The sequence below is a fragment of the Penaeus vannamei genome, chromosome 15 (genome assembly GCF_042767895.1).
Source record: "Penaeus vannamei isolate JL-2024 chromosome 15, ASM4276789v1, whole genome shotgun sequence".
Classification (NCBI taxonomy): Eukaryota; Metazoa; Arthropoda; class Malacostraca; order Decapoda; family Penaeidae; genus Penaeus; species Penaeus vannamei.
The window spans coordinates 37,782,731-37,795,230 of record NC_091563.1 but is presented as its reverse complement, the minus strand read 5'-3'; the positions used below and the strand labels follow the sequence as shown (position 1 = coordinate 37,795,230).

The 12,500-nt window shown below is 43.4% G+C and overlaps 1 protein-coding gene across 2 annotated transcripts in view; it reads left to right on the top strand.

The window, feature by feature from the left end:
* LOC113821319 (integrin alpha-PS2) overlaps positions 1 to 12,500 on the top strand; it is a 131,555-nt gene that overhangs the window by 75,982 nt on the left and 43,073 nt on the right. For both annotated transcript variants that reach the window (XM_070130730.1, XM_070130731.1), the window contains 3 exons: positions 1,601 to 1,724; positions 9,935 to 9,996; positions 10,327 to 10,375. In XM_070130730.1, the coding sequence (XP_069986831.1) occupies positions 1,601 to 1,724; positions 9,935 to 9,996; positions 10,327 to 10,375 (235 nt within the window). The remainder of the gene's footprint in view (positions 1 to 1,600; positions 1,725 to 9,934; positions 9,997 to 10,326; positions 10,376 to 12,500) is intronic.

Sequence of the window (12,500 nt, the reverse complement as noted above, 5' to 3'; positions counted from 1 at the left end):
TATATTTTGAACACTTTTTATAGGGGAAGAACTTGGTATTCTTGTCATTCATAAGCTGTTGTTCATCAAAGGTGTTCATTGGTGTCGTGAACAGGTGCTGAAGAGTATGATTCTTTATTTTATTTTATTATTTTTTTTTAAGTTTATCCTTTTGGATTTCTAGTTACCTTCTAGTATCATTAATATGGCTGAAATAAATGTTCACGGAGAATCGATATATATTTTTTATCAATATGCATATTTTTTATCTATATATCAATATACATAACTTTTTATCAATACACATATATTTTCCTTAAAATTACATATATTTTCCTTTAAATTGCATATATTTTCCTTTAAATTACATATATTTTCCTTTAAATTACATATATTTTCCTTTAAATTACATTTTATCAATATACATTATTTTAAACATACATATTTTTTATCAACTTACACATGTATTTTTATCAATTTACACACTTATCTTCATCAATCTACATATTCATTTCCATCAACACATCAACATTTTTATCCTTACATTACACCGAGACAGACAGACAGAAGCCAAGACGCGAGAGGTCGAGTTGCAAAAAGAAACGTGTCATCCCAGATCTCTTCGTCCACACAAGAGCGAGAACAAGCCACGCCGTGTTTGGTCATCCTCGAACCCCCCCCCCCCCTTGTTCTTGCAACGTGTCCAGTCCCCCTTGATTGAACGGCGAAGAGCTCCTGTGGATGGTTTTTAATATATTGGTTTAACCGCGTCCGACGACCGGGTCTCACCTCGCGCGTCACGTGGTCGGGTGTGGGGGATGAGGGGTGGTGGGGGTGGGGGTGGGGAGGAGGAGGAGGTCGTGTCAGGGGAGAGGGTGGTGGGGTGACATGGGCGTAGATACCGGTTGGGGTGGGGGGGTGGAGATCGTGTCAGGGGGAGAGGGTGAATTACAGAGTGGGCATGGGCGATGCCGGTTGGGGGTGGGGGTGGGGGGAGGTCATGGCAGGGAGCTTGGGGTGGTGGGGTGACATGGGCGATGCCGGTTGGCTGGGGTGGGGGTGGGGGTGGGGGCTTTGGGACGGGGTGTATAGCTGTCTCCTAATTGCAGGGGTTGGGGCGTGGCGAGGGGTTGGGGGTCGTGTCAGGAGCTTGGGGTGGTGGGGTGACATGGGCGATGCCGGTTGGGGATGGGGGAGGGGGTGTTGGCTTTGGGATTCTTTGATGTGTTCCCCTTGTGTTATGGTTTATTTATTGTTGTTATTATTGTTATTGGTATTCTTGTTGTTGTCAATGTTTTTATTATTATTTTATCATCATTATTATCGTTATTATTAGTATTATCATTATTATTGTTATCATTATTATCTTTATTATCATGAATACTACTACCACTATTACTATTGTTATTGTAATTACTACTACCACTACTACTACTACTACCATTATTTTTGTAATTATTATTATTATTGCTACTATTATCATCATCATCGTCACCATCATCACCCTTATCATCATCATCATCATCATCGTTCTATAATGTACACATTCACCTGTAAAATCACTCGCTTTGTTTTCCCGAGCGACAATTAATTCTAATGGTGTTTTCTTTCCATCTTTCAGGCCTGTGCTCCTCGCTACGTGTGGTTCAGCGTCAAGAAGAACCGGCGGGAACCTGTAGGCAATTGTTTCATCAGCACCGGAAGAGAATCTCAGGCCTACCAGATGTATTCGCCTTGCATGACCAGTAAGTGTGAAGCGGTCTCTCTTTTTCTTCGTTTTTTTTTGGGGGGGGGGTTCTCTCTTTCTCTAGCTCCACCTCCCCCCCTCTCTCTCTTTCTCCCCCCCCCCTCTCTCTCTCTCTCTCTCTCCCTCTCTCCGCTCTCTCTCTCTCTCTCTCCGCTCTCTCTCTCTCTCCCTCTCTCTCTCTCTCTCTCTACGTCTCTACCTTTCTACCTCTCTACCTCTCTCTCTCTCTCTATCTCTACCTCTCTTCCTCCCTCTCTACCTCCCTCTCTACCTCCCTTCTCTCTCTCTCTCTCTCTCTCCCTTCTCTCTCTCTCTCTCTCTCTCTCTCTCTCTCTCTCTCTCTCTCTCTCTCTCTCTCTCTCTCTCTCTCTCTCTCTCTCTCTCTCTCTCTCTCTCTCTTCCTCTCTCTCTTCCTCTCTCTCTCTCTTCCTCTCTCTCTCTCTTCCTCTCTCTCTCTCTTCCTCTCTCTCTCTCTTCCTCTCTCTCTCTCTTCCTCTCTCTCTCTCTTCCTCTCTCTCTCTCTTCCTCCCTCCCTCTTCATCTTTTCCTCTAACTCACTCCACACTCAAAATACACCTCCAGTTACTCAGGCACACTTATCAGCACATTACAATCTGTCACAGAGTATATGAAGTGTTTTTTGAGTAATAAGTCACGACTTCCTGCCAAAGGACACACAGGATTTTTTTTCCTTTTTTTTTCTTCTTTTTCTTCTGCTTATTTTCTTTCTACTGCTTCTTCTTCTTTTTCATCTACTTTTCCTTATTATTATTCTATTTCTACTACTTCTACTGGTTCTTATTCTGTTTCGTCTTCTACTACTACTTATTCTGCTTCTTTTTCTTCTACTTCTTTTTCTTCTTCTTCTTCTCCTCCTCATTCTTCTTCATCTTCTCCTCATCCTTCTTCTACTCATTCTCCTATTTCTTCTATGATCGTAGGTTTCCCAGCTGGTCCGAAAACGACACGCGCGCCACAGGAATTTCGGGGGTGGGGGGTGGGGGGGGGAGTGAAGCATTCGGAAAGCATTTCTCTCGGACACGTGACTAATAGGGGGAAAAGTGGGCGGTTTTGGTGGATTTAAAGTCGGGTCTATATTTTGTATGTTTTTTCTTGTTTTTATTTTTGTTTCTGTTGTTTTTCGTCTTTTTTCTCTTATTTTCTTCATTTTATTCTCGTTTTTTTTTCTTATTTTCTCTGATTTTTCTTTTTATCTCTGATTTTTCTTTTTTTCTCTGATTTTTTTTTTTCCTTTTCTTTTATTTTTTTCGTTTTTGGGGTTATTCCTTTTTTAGCAATGATTAAAAAAAAGAAAGTATAGACTTAGGGTGTCGAGTTGTACTTATTTTTCTGTGACATTAATATATATATATATTTGTTTATGTGGAAGAATTACAGTTACCTAATAGAACTTATGCCCATATTTGGTCATAGGTTATGTCATATCAGTCATGTTGATCAACTCATGACCAGTTTGGCTTCGTTATATCTACTAAAAAAGATAAAAATAAAAAACAACTTTCCTAGAACATAGGCCGGAAGCAGACATCTTTTCCTACGGTGGCTTAAGTATACTTTTCCTACGATGGCGTAAGCGTATGGTCGTATATTTCCCCGAGTTTCCGGTGTGACTGCGTGCATGTGCGTCCATCTGGAGGTCGCCGACGCCCTCCTCTTTTGTTTACGTTTTCAGTCCCCGAGCGGAAGGTGTCGGGTCGTGGTCGGATCTGCTTTTTGAATTGCGCGGAAGACCCCTGTTCGTTGCGAGAGTCGGTGCTGGTCGTTCTGGCTTTGTGTCTGTCTTTCTCTTTCTCTTTCTTTCTCTTTCTTTCTTTCTCAAACTCTCTCTCGGTCTCTCTCTTTCTTGCTCTCTCTCTCTCGGTCTCTTTCTTTCTCTCTCTCGGTCTCTTTCTTTCTCTTTCTCTCTCTCTCTCTCTCTCTCTCTCTCTCTCTCTCTCTCTCTCTCTCTCTCTCTCTCATTCTCTCTCTCTCTCTCTCTCTCTCTCTCTCTCTCTTTCTCTCATTCTTTCTCAAACTCTCTCTCGGTCTCTTTCTCACTCTCTCTCTCTCTCTCTCTCTCTCTCTCTCTCTCTCTCTCTCTATATATATATATATATATATATATATATATATATATATATATATATATATATATATATACACACACACACACATGCATACATATATATAGAGAGAGTTAGATTGATAGATATACACACATACATCCATATGTATATATATACAAATGAATATATATACATACATGTATACATATACATGTATGTATATACATGTATATGTATACATATGAAAGAAAAAAGAAAGGAAAAGAAAAATATATATATATATGAATTATATATATATATATATATATATATATATATATATATATGTACATATATATACATATATATACATCCATATCTATATCGCTCTCCCTGCCTCCCTCCCCGCCCTCTCGCCACACGCCACACCTTCTTGGGAGAGTGACGTCGCGGCTCGCTCGAGGTGCTCTGAAACCCGATAGTTTGATTGCATTCGCTTCGCTCGCACTCGGGGTGGGGCCCTTTGCTGAGGAGAGCCGCTCGTGTCGGGTTTTGTCAATGGGGTGTGATGTTTGGGGGGTGGGGGGCTTGACTGGATATCTTTGAGTGTTTTTTTTTTCCTTTAACTAATGATTTTTTTTCTCTCTCTTTATTCCCTGTTTTGTCAGGCCGATTTTTTTTTTTTTTTTTTTTTTTAATTCAGGTTAATTTTTTTTTACCCTTTTGTCCTAATGAGAAATGCGGATTTTAACTCTCTTATTTAATTCTTCTATTCTTCCTTTCTTTTCTTATTGTCTAGTTTTTTTTCTGTCTCTTCTCGTTCTCTCTTGCTTGTTGTTTTGTAAACTTCGCGTGAGAATAATCTGGTGGGAATGTTTGCATTTTATTTTTTATTTTTTTATCTCCGCGCTTCGTTATCTTTATATTATTGTCTGATTACTGTTCTTAATGAGAAATGTGGATTTTATCACTATCTAATTCTTGTTCTTCCTTTCTTTTCCTATTATTTTGTTTGTTTGTTTTTATCTTCTTTCCTTCTCTTTCTCTCTTGTTGTTTTGTAAACTTCGCGTGAGAATAATCTGGTGGGAATGTTTGCCTTTTTTTATCTCCGCGCTGCGTTATCTTTATATTCTTGTATATCTGATTACTGTTTTTTATCTCTATTTTTTCTCCCTTTTTCATGACATTTTCGCTCTTCTCATCCCGATGTTTTATCTTTCTCTCCTTATATTTTTATATCCTGTGTACTTTTCCACTCTCTCTCTCTCTCTCTCTCTCTCTCTCTCTCTCTCTCTCTCTCTCTCTCTCTCTCTCTCTCTCTCTCTCTCTCTCTCTCTCTCTCTGTCGCTTTATCCCCGTCCTTCCCTCTCCCCTCCGTCCTCTCCAGGCGTGACGTGACGACTGACCATATAAGTAGGATGTTGAGACACTCCATCTCCCCGTCCCTTATCCTTATAAAGTCACCGCCGGGGCATTGAGACGCTGGGGAAAGGGGGGGGGAGGTGAAGGAGCGTCGTGGACACAACTATATACATCCAGGAAGTGATTCATTCGACGCCCATTTTATTAACATCGAGTTAACCTTTTGAAATCAGCTGATTTCGATCGACGGGGTTTAACATGAAACGATTTGATGCATCCAGGAAATGATTTATTTATCTATTTTAATTAATCTGGTGACATCAGCTGGCTGGAATCGACGCTTTAACATCAAAGAAACGGTTTTGTGAATGAAAAGGAATCGTTAGACGTGACTAATGATAAGTATTTCATATCTGGACCGTACTTGGCCAAGATGGCGGGAAAAAGCGCGGGAAAACATGTCAGAGCGTTCACACGTTCATATATTTATTTCTGGGATTTTGTTTACACGAGAGTCTCCCTTAACGATGAATTTAGAACAGTAGGATGGACGTATTTATAGGAAGAGAAGTTACGAACGATTTAGGAAAGGGGGAGAGAGGTTACGGTGTGTTTTTGTGTTAAATCTGTCCTAATGAATGACGAAAAATAGTAACCGGAAACACAGGAAAAGGTGGAGCAATAGAAAAGGTGGAGCTATGTGAGTCAGGCGAAATATAGGTGTAACTTCCTGCCGTTAATTTTTTGGGGGCGGTCAAATACTCTAGAAATTATTTTCTATTTTTAAGACTAGAATTCCCCCACTCGCAATATGACTTCGTAGAAATGAGAATATTGATGTTTGAATGCCTTTTTTCAGCTTTAAATGCGTCTATTTCATCATTTAAATATTTGTGTAAAAGAAGTATCAACACTTTCTTCTCTTCTCTCTCTCTCTCTCTCTCTCTCTCTCTCTCTCTCTCTCTCTCTCTCTCTCTCTCTCTCTCTCTCTCTCTCTCTTTTCTTCTCTTCGTTACCGCAAACTCCATTTCAAAAAAAAAAATCCGATTTTTTTCCCTCTTTACGTCCGTACATAAAATTTACATAATTTTTTACATAAATAACCCGGCGATGACCCAAATCTCACACTCCTATCGATGAACTAAGTATAGATCTGATGGAATATTTCCTCCATTTTTTTTTTCTCTCTCACTCTCTTTTCTTTTTTTCCTTCCTTCTGTGGTTTCCGAATGCCTCATCTGGCCAGAAATAAATGGGGAGGAAACGGGCGTGACAGCTCTGGCGATGGGCGTGTGGTGAAGGGTATGTGATGTCTAATTAGGTATGTCTTTCTCAACTCTATTTTTTTTGAAACGGGTGGGGATGGGGGGTTGGAGGGGGAGGGGGGGGGTGAGGGAGCGTGTGATCTCTTCGTGTGTTGGTTTTATATGTCAGTTTGTCAGTTTGTTCTGTGAGTTTCTTTTTGTATACATCCTCTTCTGTCTGTCTTTTTATCTTCTTTTGTCTCTTTTTCTCTTTCTTTTCTCTCTTATTCTCTTTCTTTTTCTCCTTCTCTTCTCTTCTCTCTCTCTCTCTCTCTCTCTCTCTCTCTCTCTCTCTCTCTCTCTCTCTCTCTCTCTCTCTCTCTCTCTCTCTGTCTCTCTCTCTCTCTCTCTCTCTCGCTCTCGCTCTCGCTCTCTATCTCCTCTATCTCCTCTCCTCTCCTCTCCTCTCCTCTCCTCTCTGTCTATCCATCTATCTATCTGTCTATCGAACAATCTAGGCTTATCTATGTCCTATCTATCTATATCTCTCGCCATTGAGATATCCATCCACCTGATCCACATTCCTCTCTCTCTCCCTTTCCCTTTCCCCTTCCTTCTCTCCTCCACATTCTCTCGTCCTATTTCATGCCCTCGTACCATCTGGAGCGAGAAGGAATATGCAAGTATAAATAGTGTTTGGGTAGCGAGAGTGGTTAACCTATGGAGAAAATGGCGGCCGGTTTTTCCTTTGTTTTTTTTTTTTGTTTTTGTTTTTTTGGCTGTTTAATGTTTGTGTTTGGTAGGGAAAGTATGCGGGTTTTTGTTATTTTATATTATTGTTTTGATTATTTTTTTCAGATTTTGTGTTGTTTTTTGTTTTTCATTTTCGATTTGGAAGTTCGTGTGTTGGGAGGCCGAAGAAGACGGGAGGGAGGGGGAGAAAGGGAGGGAGGAGGTTCGTAGGAGTGGGTGGTAGGGAGGGGGAGAGGTGGAGAAGGGGTGGAAGGAGGGGGAGGTGGAGAAGGGGGTGGTAGGGGAGGGGGGGAGAGGTGGAGAAGGGGGTGGAAGGGGCAAGACATGTACAGATGCCCGTGGCTGCGGAGGTGCCCACATAAGGGCTTCTTGTACGGTCCCGCGTGCGTACCTAGTAATGTGCGCGTCTGCTTGATGAATCGAATACCCTCCCCCCCCCTCCTCCTCTCGTCTTCCCCTTCTCCCTTCCTCCCCCTCTTCTTCTCCCTTCTCCCTTCCCCTCCTCTAGACCTTCTCCCTTGCTCCCCTCTTCTCCTTCTCCTCCCTCCTCCCTGTTCCTCTTCTCCCTCCCCCTCTGATCCTTCTCCCTTCCTCCCTCTTCCCTTCTCTCTTCCTCCCCCTCTTCCCCTTCTCCCTTCCCCCTCTAATCCTTCTCCCTTCCCTAACCCCTCTAGTCCTTCTCCCCTCTTCCCTTTCTCTCTTCCCCCATCACCCATCTCTTCCCGATCTCCCTCCCCCCTTCAATCCTTCTCCTTCCTCCCTTCTTCCCATTCTCCCTTCCTCCCTCTTCCCTTTCTCTCTTCCTCCCCCTCTTCCCTTCTCCCTTCCCCCCTCTAATCCTTCTCCTTCCTCCCCCTCCCTTCCCCTTCTTCCTCCCTCCTCCCTCTTCCCTTCTCCCTTACTCCCCCTCTTTCCTTCTCCCTCTTCCCCTTCTCCCTTCCCCCTTCTCCCCCTTCTCCTTTCCTTCTCCCTTCCCCACCCCCTTTCTCTTCTCTGAGTGTACTGTGTACTCTGTTCGCGTTTGAAGTCGTAAACAGATGCGACTAAGAGTTTTTTTTTTTTTTTTTTTTTCATTGTTAATGTTGGTGCGTGTGAATTCAATGGGTATTTAGGCTAAGAACAGTTCTTTTTTTTTTATTTCTTTCTTTTTCGTTTTATGCTCTTTTTTTACATTTTACAAATCGTTTAGTCAGGATATTACAGAAAGAGGAAATAATCACCACCATCCTTGCTTCCACCACAGAATTATCCTACGAGCTTTTTCTACTCCAAATAGGATTTTTTTTTATACCTCTTCCCTGCTCACCACCTCACACTCACAACATTCCTCGACCTCACATGACTCACTCACACCTCCTGCAATGAGAGACACTCCTTTCCAGTTCTGAGCGGCCCTTACTTCGACGGAGAACTTGAGATAGGAGCTGTCAGCGACGAGAATTTCCAGAACAGTAATACGAGTTAAATGAGATGTTCTCGTGTAATAATTATTTTGTTGTGTGTGAGGCTTCGGTGTTTCGTAGATGGTGGCTGGTTTAGTGTATTTTTTATTTTATTTTTTTTTGCGTGATTTTTTTTTTTTTTTTTGGGGGGGTTGTGTTATTAGTTATTGTTATTTGTTCATTTTGTTGGTTGTTATTTGTTCATTTTGTTGGTTGTTATTTGTTCATTTTGTTCGTAGTTATTTGTTGATGGTATTTTTTGTTATTTGGATGTGTTATTTTTGGTGCTTATGTGGTTCATCGCAGATTTGTGTGTGTGTGTTAATGTTTTTTTTCAGTGTTGATAGTGGAGAGAGAGGGAGAGAGAGAGAGAGAGAGAGAGAGAGAGAGAGAGAGAGAGAGAGACAGAGACAGAGACAGAGACAGAGAGAGAGAGAGAGACGGAATAAGAGAAAGATAGTGAGAGAGGGAGAGCGAATTGAGTGCTATTTTTTGTTTTTCGTTGTTACTTTGTTTCGTATAGGACTCATCGTAGATTTGTGTATTTTGTATGGATAGCCTAGAGACAGTAAGGGAGAGAGAGAGGGAGGGAGGGAGGAAGACCGACAGAAGAGAGAGAGAGAGAGAGAGAGAGAGAAGGGAGAGAGAGACTGAAACCGAGAGAGAGAGGCAGACAGGCACACAGACAGAGAGAACGAAACCGAGAGAGAGAGAGAGAGAGAGAGAGAGAGAGAGAGAGAGAGAGAGAGAGAGAGAGAGAGAGAGACCGAAACCGAGAAAGATAGACAGAGACAGAGAGAGCAAAGAAAGACCAGCCGACAGACACACAGACGGACAGATCGCGAGAGACGAAGCGAGAGGCTGAGAGTGACTGATTTGATGATTGAGTTCAGTTCTTATTTGCTTTTCTTGTGCTTAGCGGTCGGGGAGTTGTCTGTATTTGATATGCTGTGTTTGGTGTCGGTTTTGCGAGCTTCGACTTGATCATTACTGTGCTCCAGAGATGGTGTTTTTTTGCTTAGCTATTATGATGGTTATTTGGGATTTCGTGTGTTAGTTTTATGGTTATTGTGTGGTATTCCTGATTGTTTTTTATGATTCTTGATTGTGTTTATGATGATTATTTGGTATTTCTTGTGTTTTTTAGTGATTGTGATTTTTATATCCTCTCTGATTCGATTTATCTATGTATTTGCAAAACAATATCTATATCTATGGATGTTTTTTATTTGTATTACTTTGTTGTTGTTTTTCTCGATGTTCATGTACACGTTTTTATTTATGTATTGATATATTTAATGTCTTCAGATTTTTTTATTTTGTGAATCTGATGAAGTAAATTTTCCGACTTTTTGTTGCAGCTGCCTGGGGCTACCATCGCCAAGGGTCCTGTCAAGCTGGATTTGGGACAGCGCTCACCACGGTATGTTTCTTTGTTTGTTTGTTTTTCTGATTCTCGTGTGTTTGTTTCTGTTGTGTGTTTCTGTTTCTCTGTGTTTTACTGTTTCTGTTGTGTGTTTCTGTTGATCTGTGTGTTTCCGTTTCTCATGCGTTTTTCTTCTTATCTGTGTGTTTCTCTTTTTCTGTGTTTCTGTCTTTCTCTGTGTTTCGGTTTATCTGTCTCTCCGTTTCTCATGCGTGTTCCTGTCTTTCTGTGTGCGTCTATATTCTGTGTACGTCTATGGACTTTATATTGTGTATGTGGTTTGCAATGGCGCCCTCGACTGACCCAGCTTTGTTTCGTCTTTTGCAGGGCGGGAATAGATTATACGTCGGCGCCGTTGGAAGCTTTTACTGGCAAGGTAAGTGTTCATAAGACAAAGATTATCGTTGTATAGGTATTGCATGTAGTTCTTCGTTGAGCCGGTAAGCATTGTCTTGCATATCGGTGTCTTGTCATTTCCCGACTCGCATGTTTTTTTGTTTTTTTTTTTCTTTTTTTTTCTTTTTTTTTGACGGGTACTTGCATTTCAATCATGGTGTTAGCGCGGCAGTTTACGAGCATTAAGTGTGGATAATAGCGTATCAGTGAGCCATAGTCGAAGAGAGAGTGGAGAAGTGTGCACAGGCGGGGAGTCTGCACCATATATGAGGCTGTGGCGGCGGCGGCAGCGGTGGAACGGCGTGGCTTGTACCCTGGCGCCACCTCTCGCATGCACGGCAGGAGACTTCGGGTACTACACGCCCCCCGACGCCCCGCAATCCATCACGGGATTCGCGGGATTCCATTGCTCGGGACGTTTCGCACCTTCCCGACTCGGCGCCTCTCTCCCGTGTGGCTCTCGAGGGGCCCGACGACGCCATCCACGCAGAATCCGTTGGGGGGGGGGGGGAGAAGAGCGACCCCGTTGGTGGTGCCTCTCGCTGGGCACGTCGGACGGGGGGGATAGAAGCCGTGGGTATTTTATGGGGGATTTCGACGTTGGAAGGAGTGAACGGCAAGGGCGGTTTTCATGCAAATGCCGTGGGTGGCTTTGCGCGCCGTTCTGTGTTTCGTGCACTGGGGCGCTGAGCACTTCCTTTTTTCAAATAATGTTCATGTCTTGTTAGAGACTGTATACATCCCTTCTCCCTCCTCTCCCTTTTCCTCCCTTCCTCACTCCCCTTTCCTCCCTCTCTCCCTCTCTCCCCCCCCCCCCCACCACCAATCCCGCCCTCCACACGAACATAGAAAGATATTGACTCACCCAGACAGACCTCCTCTTTCCCCTTCCCACGGACAATGCAACAAAAACATCGCCTCTCCCTCCCCCTCCCTCCCTTCTCCCCCCCCTCCCCCTCCTACCCTTCTCCCTCCCTTCTCCCCCTCCCCTCCCCCTTCTCCCCTCCCTCCCTTCTCCCCCTTCCCCCTGCCCCTCCTTCCCTTCTCCCCCTCCACCTCCCCCTCCCTCCCTCCCACCGCCCCTCCCCCTCCCTCCCTTCTCCCCCCCCCTTCCCCCTTAGCTCCCCCGGGGATATCTGCTGCAAAAAGACCCTCGCCTCCCCCGCGACGTCGGGTTCGTGTGCCCGCCTCCCCTCCGAAGCTGACCTCGGCTCCTCATCAATTTCAACTGTATAATGACGCTTACGTATGTACCTACGTGTATGATTATGGGTGTGTGTGTGTATGTGTGTGTGTGTGTGTGTGTGTGTGTGTGTGTGTGTGTGTGTGTGTGTATGTGTATGTGTGCGCGTGAGAGAGAGAGAGAGAAAAAAAAGTGTGTGTGCGTGAGAGAGAGAGAGAGAGAGAGTGTGTGTGTGTGTGTGTGTTTATGTACGTACAGATACACAAAATAACATGTACACTGATTTCACTTTATTATATACACGTATATTTACACATACACCGGGTATCAGACGCACGTTTTACACAACAAATAACTCCTTGGATTAACACACTATATGCTGCCATGGCTAATTCGGTGCAGAAGCTTTTACAGTTTATGAACGCCACCCCCCCCCCTTCCCACGCCCCGCTCTCTCCACCATATGAATTAGAGAGAGAGAGAGAGAGAGAGAGAGAGAGAGAGAGAGAGAGAGAGAGAGAGAGAGAGAGAGAGAGAGAGGCCCTACCCCCTTCCTCCATCCGGCTCTTCCCGCCATACGAATTAGAGAGAGAGAGAATGAGAAAAGAAAAAAAGCGAAAGGGAGAGAGAGAGAGCGAAAAAAACGGTTTTCAACCCTCATGGTCATTTCTGGCTCTCCATTACCATCACTTGGCACCCCCATTGGCCCCTTTGTTCGATCCTGCCATTATTGTGGCCTACCATTTTAAACCACTTAAAAAATCCTCATATGGCTATGGTTCTCTCCCTTTCTCTCGATCTTTCTGTCTTTTTTCTTTTGCTTTCTCTTTTATCATTTCTTTTTCTTTCTTTCTTCCTCTATCTCTTCCTTTCCCTCTCTCTTTTCTCTCCCTTTTTCCTTCTATCTTTCCCTCTTTTCATC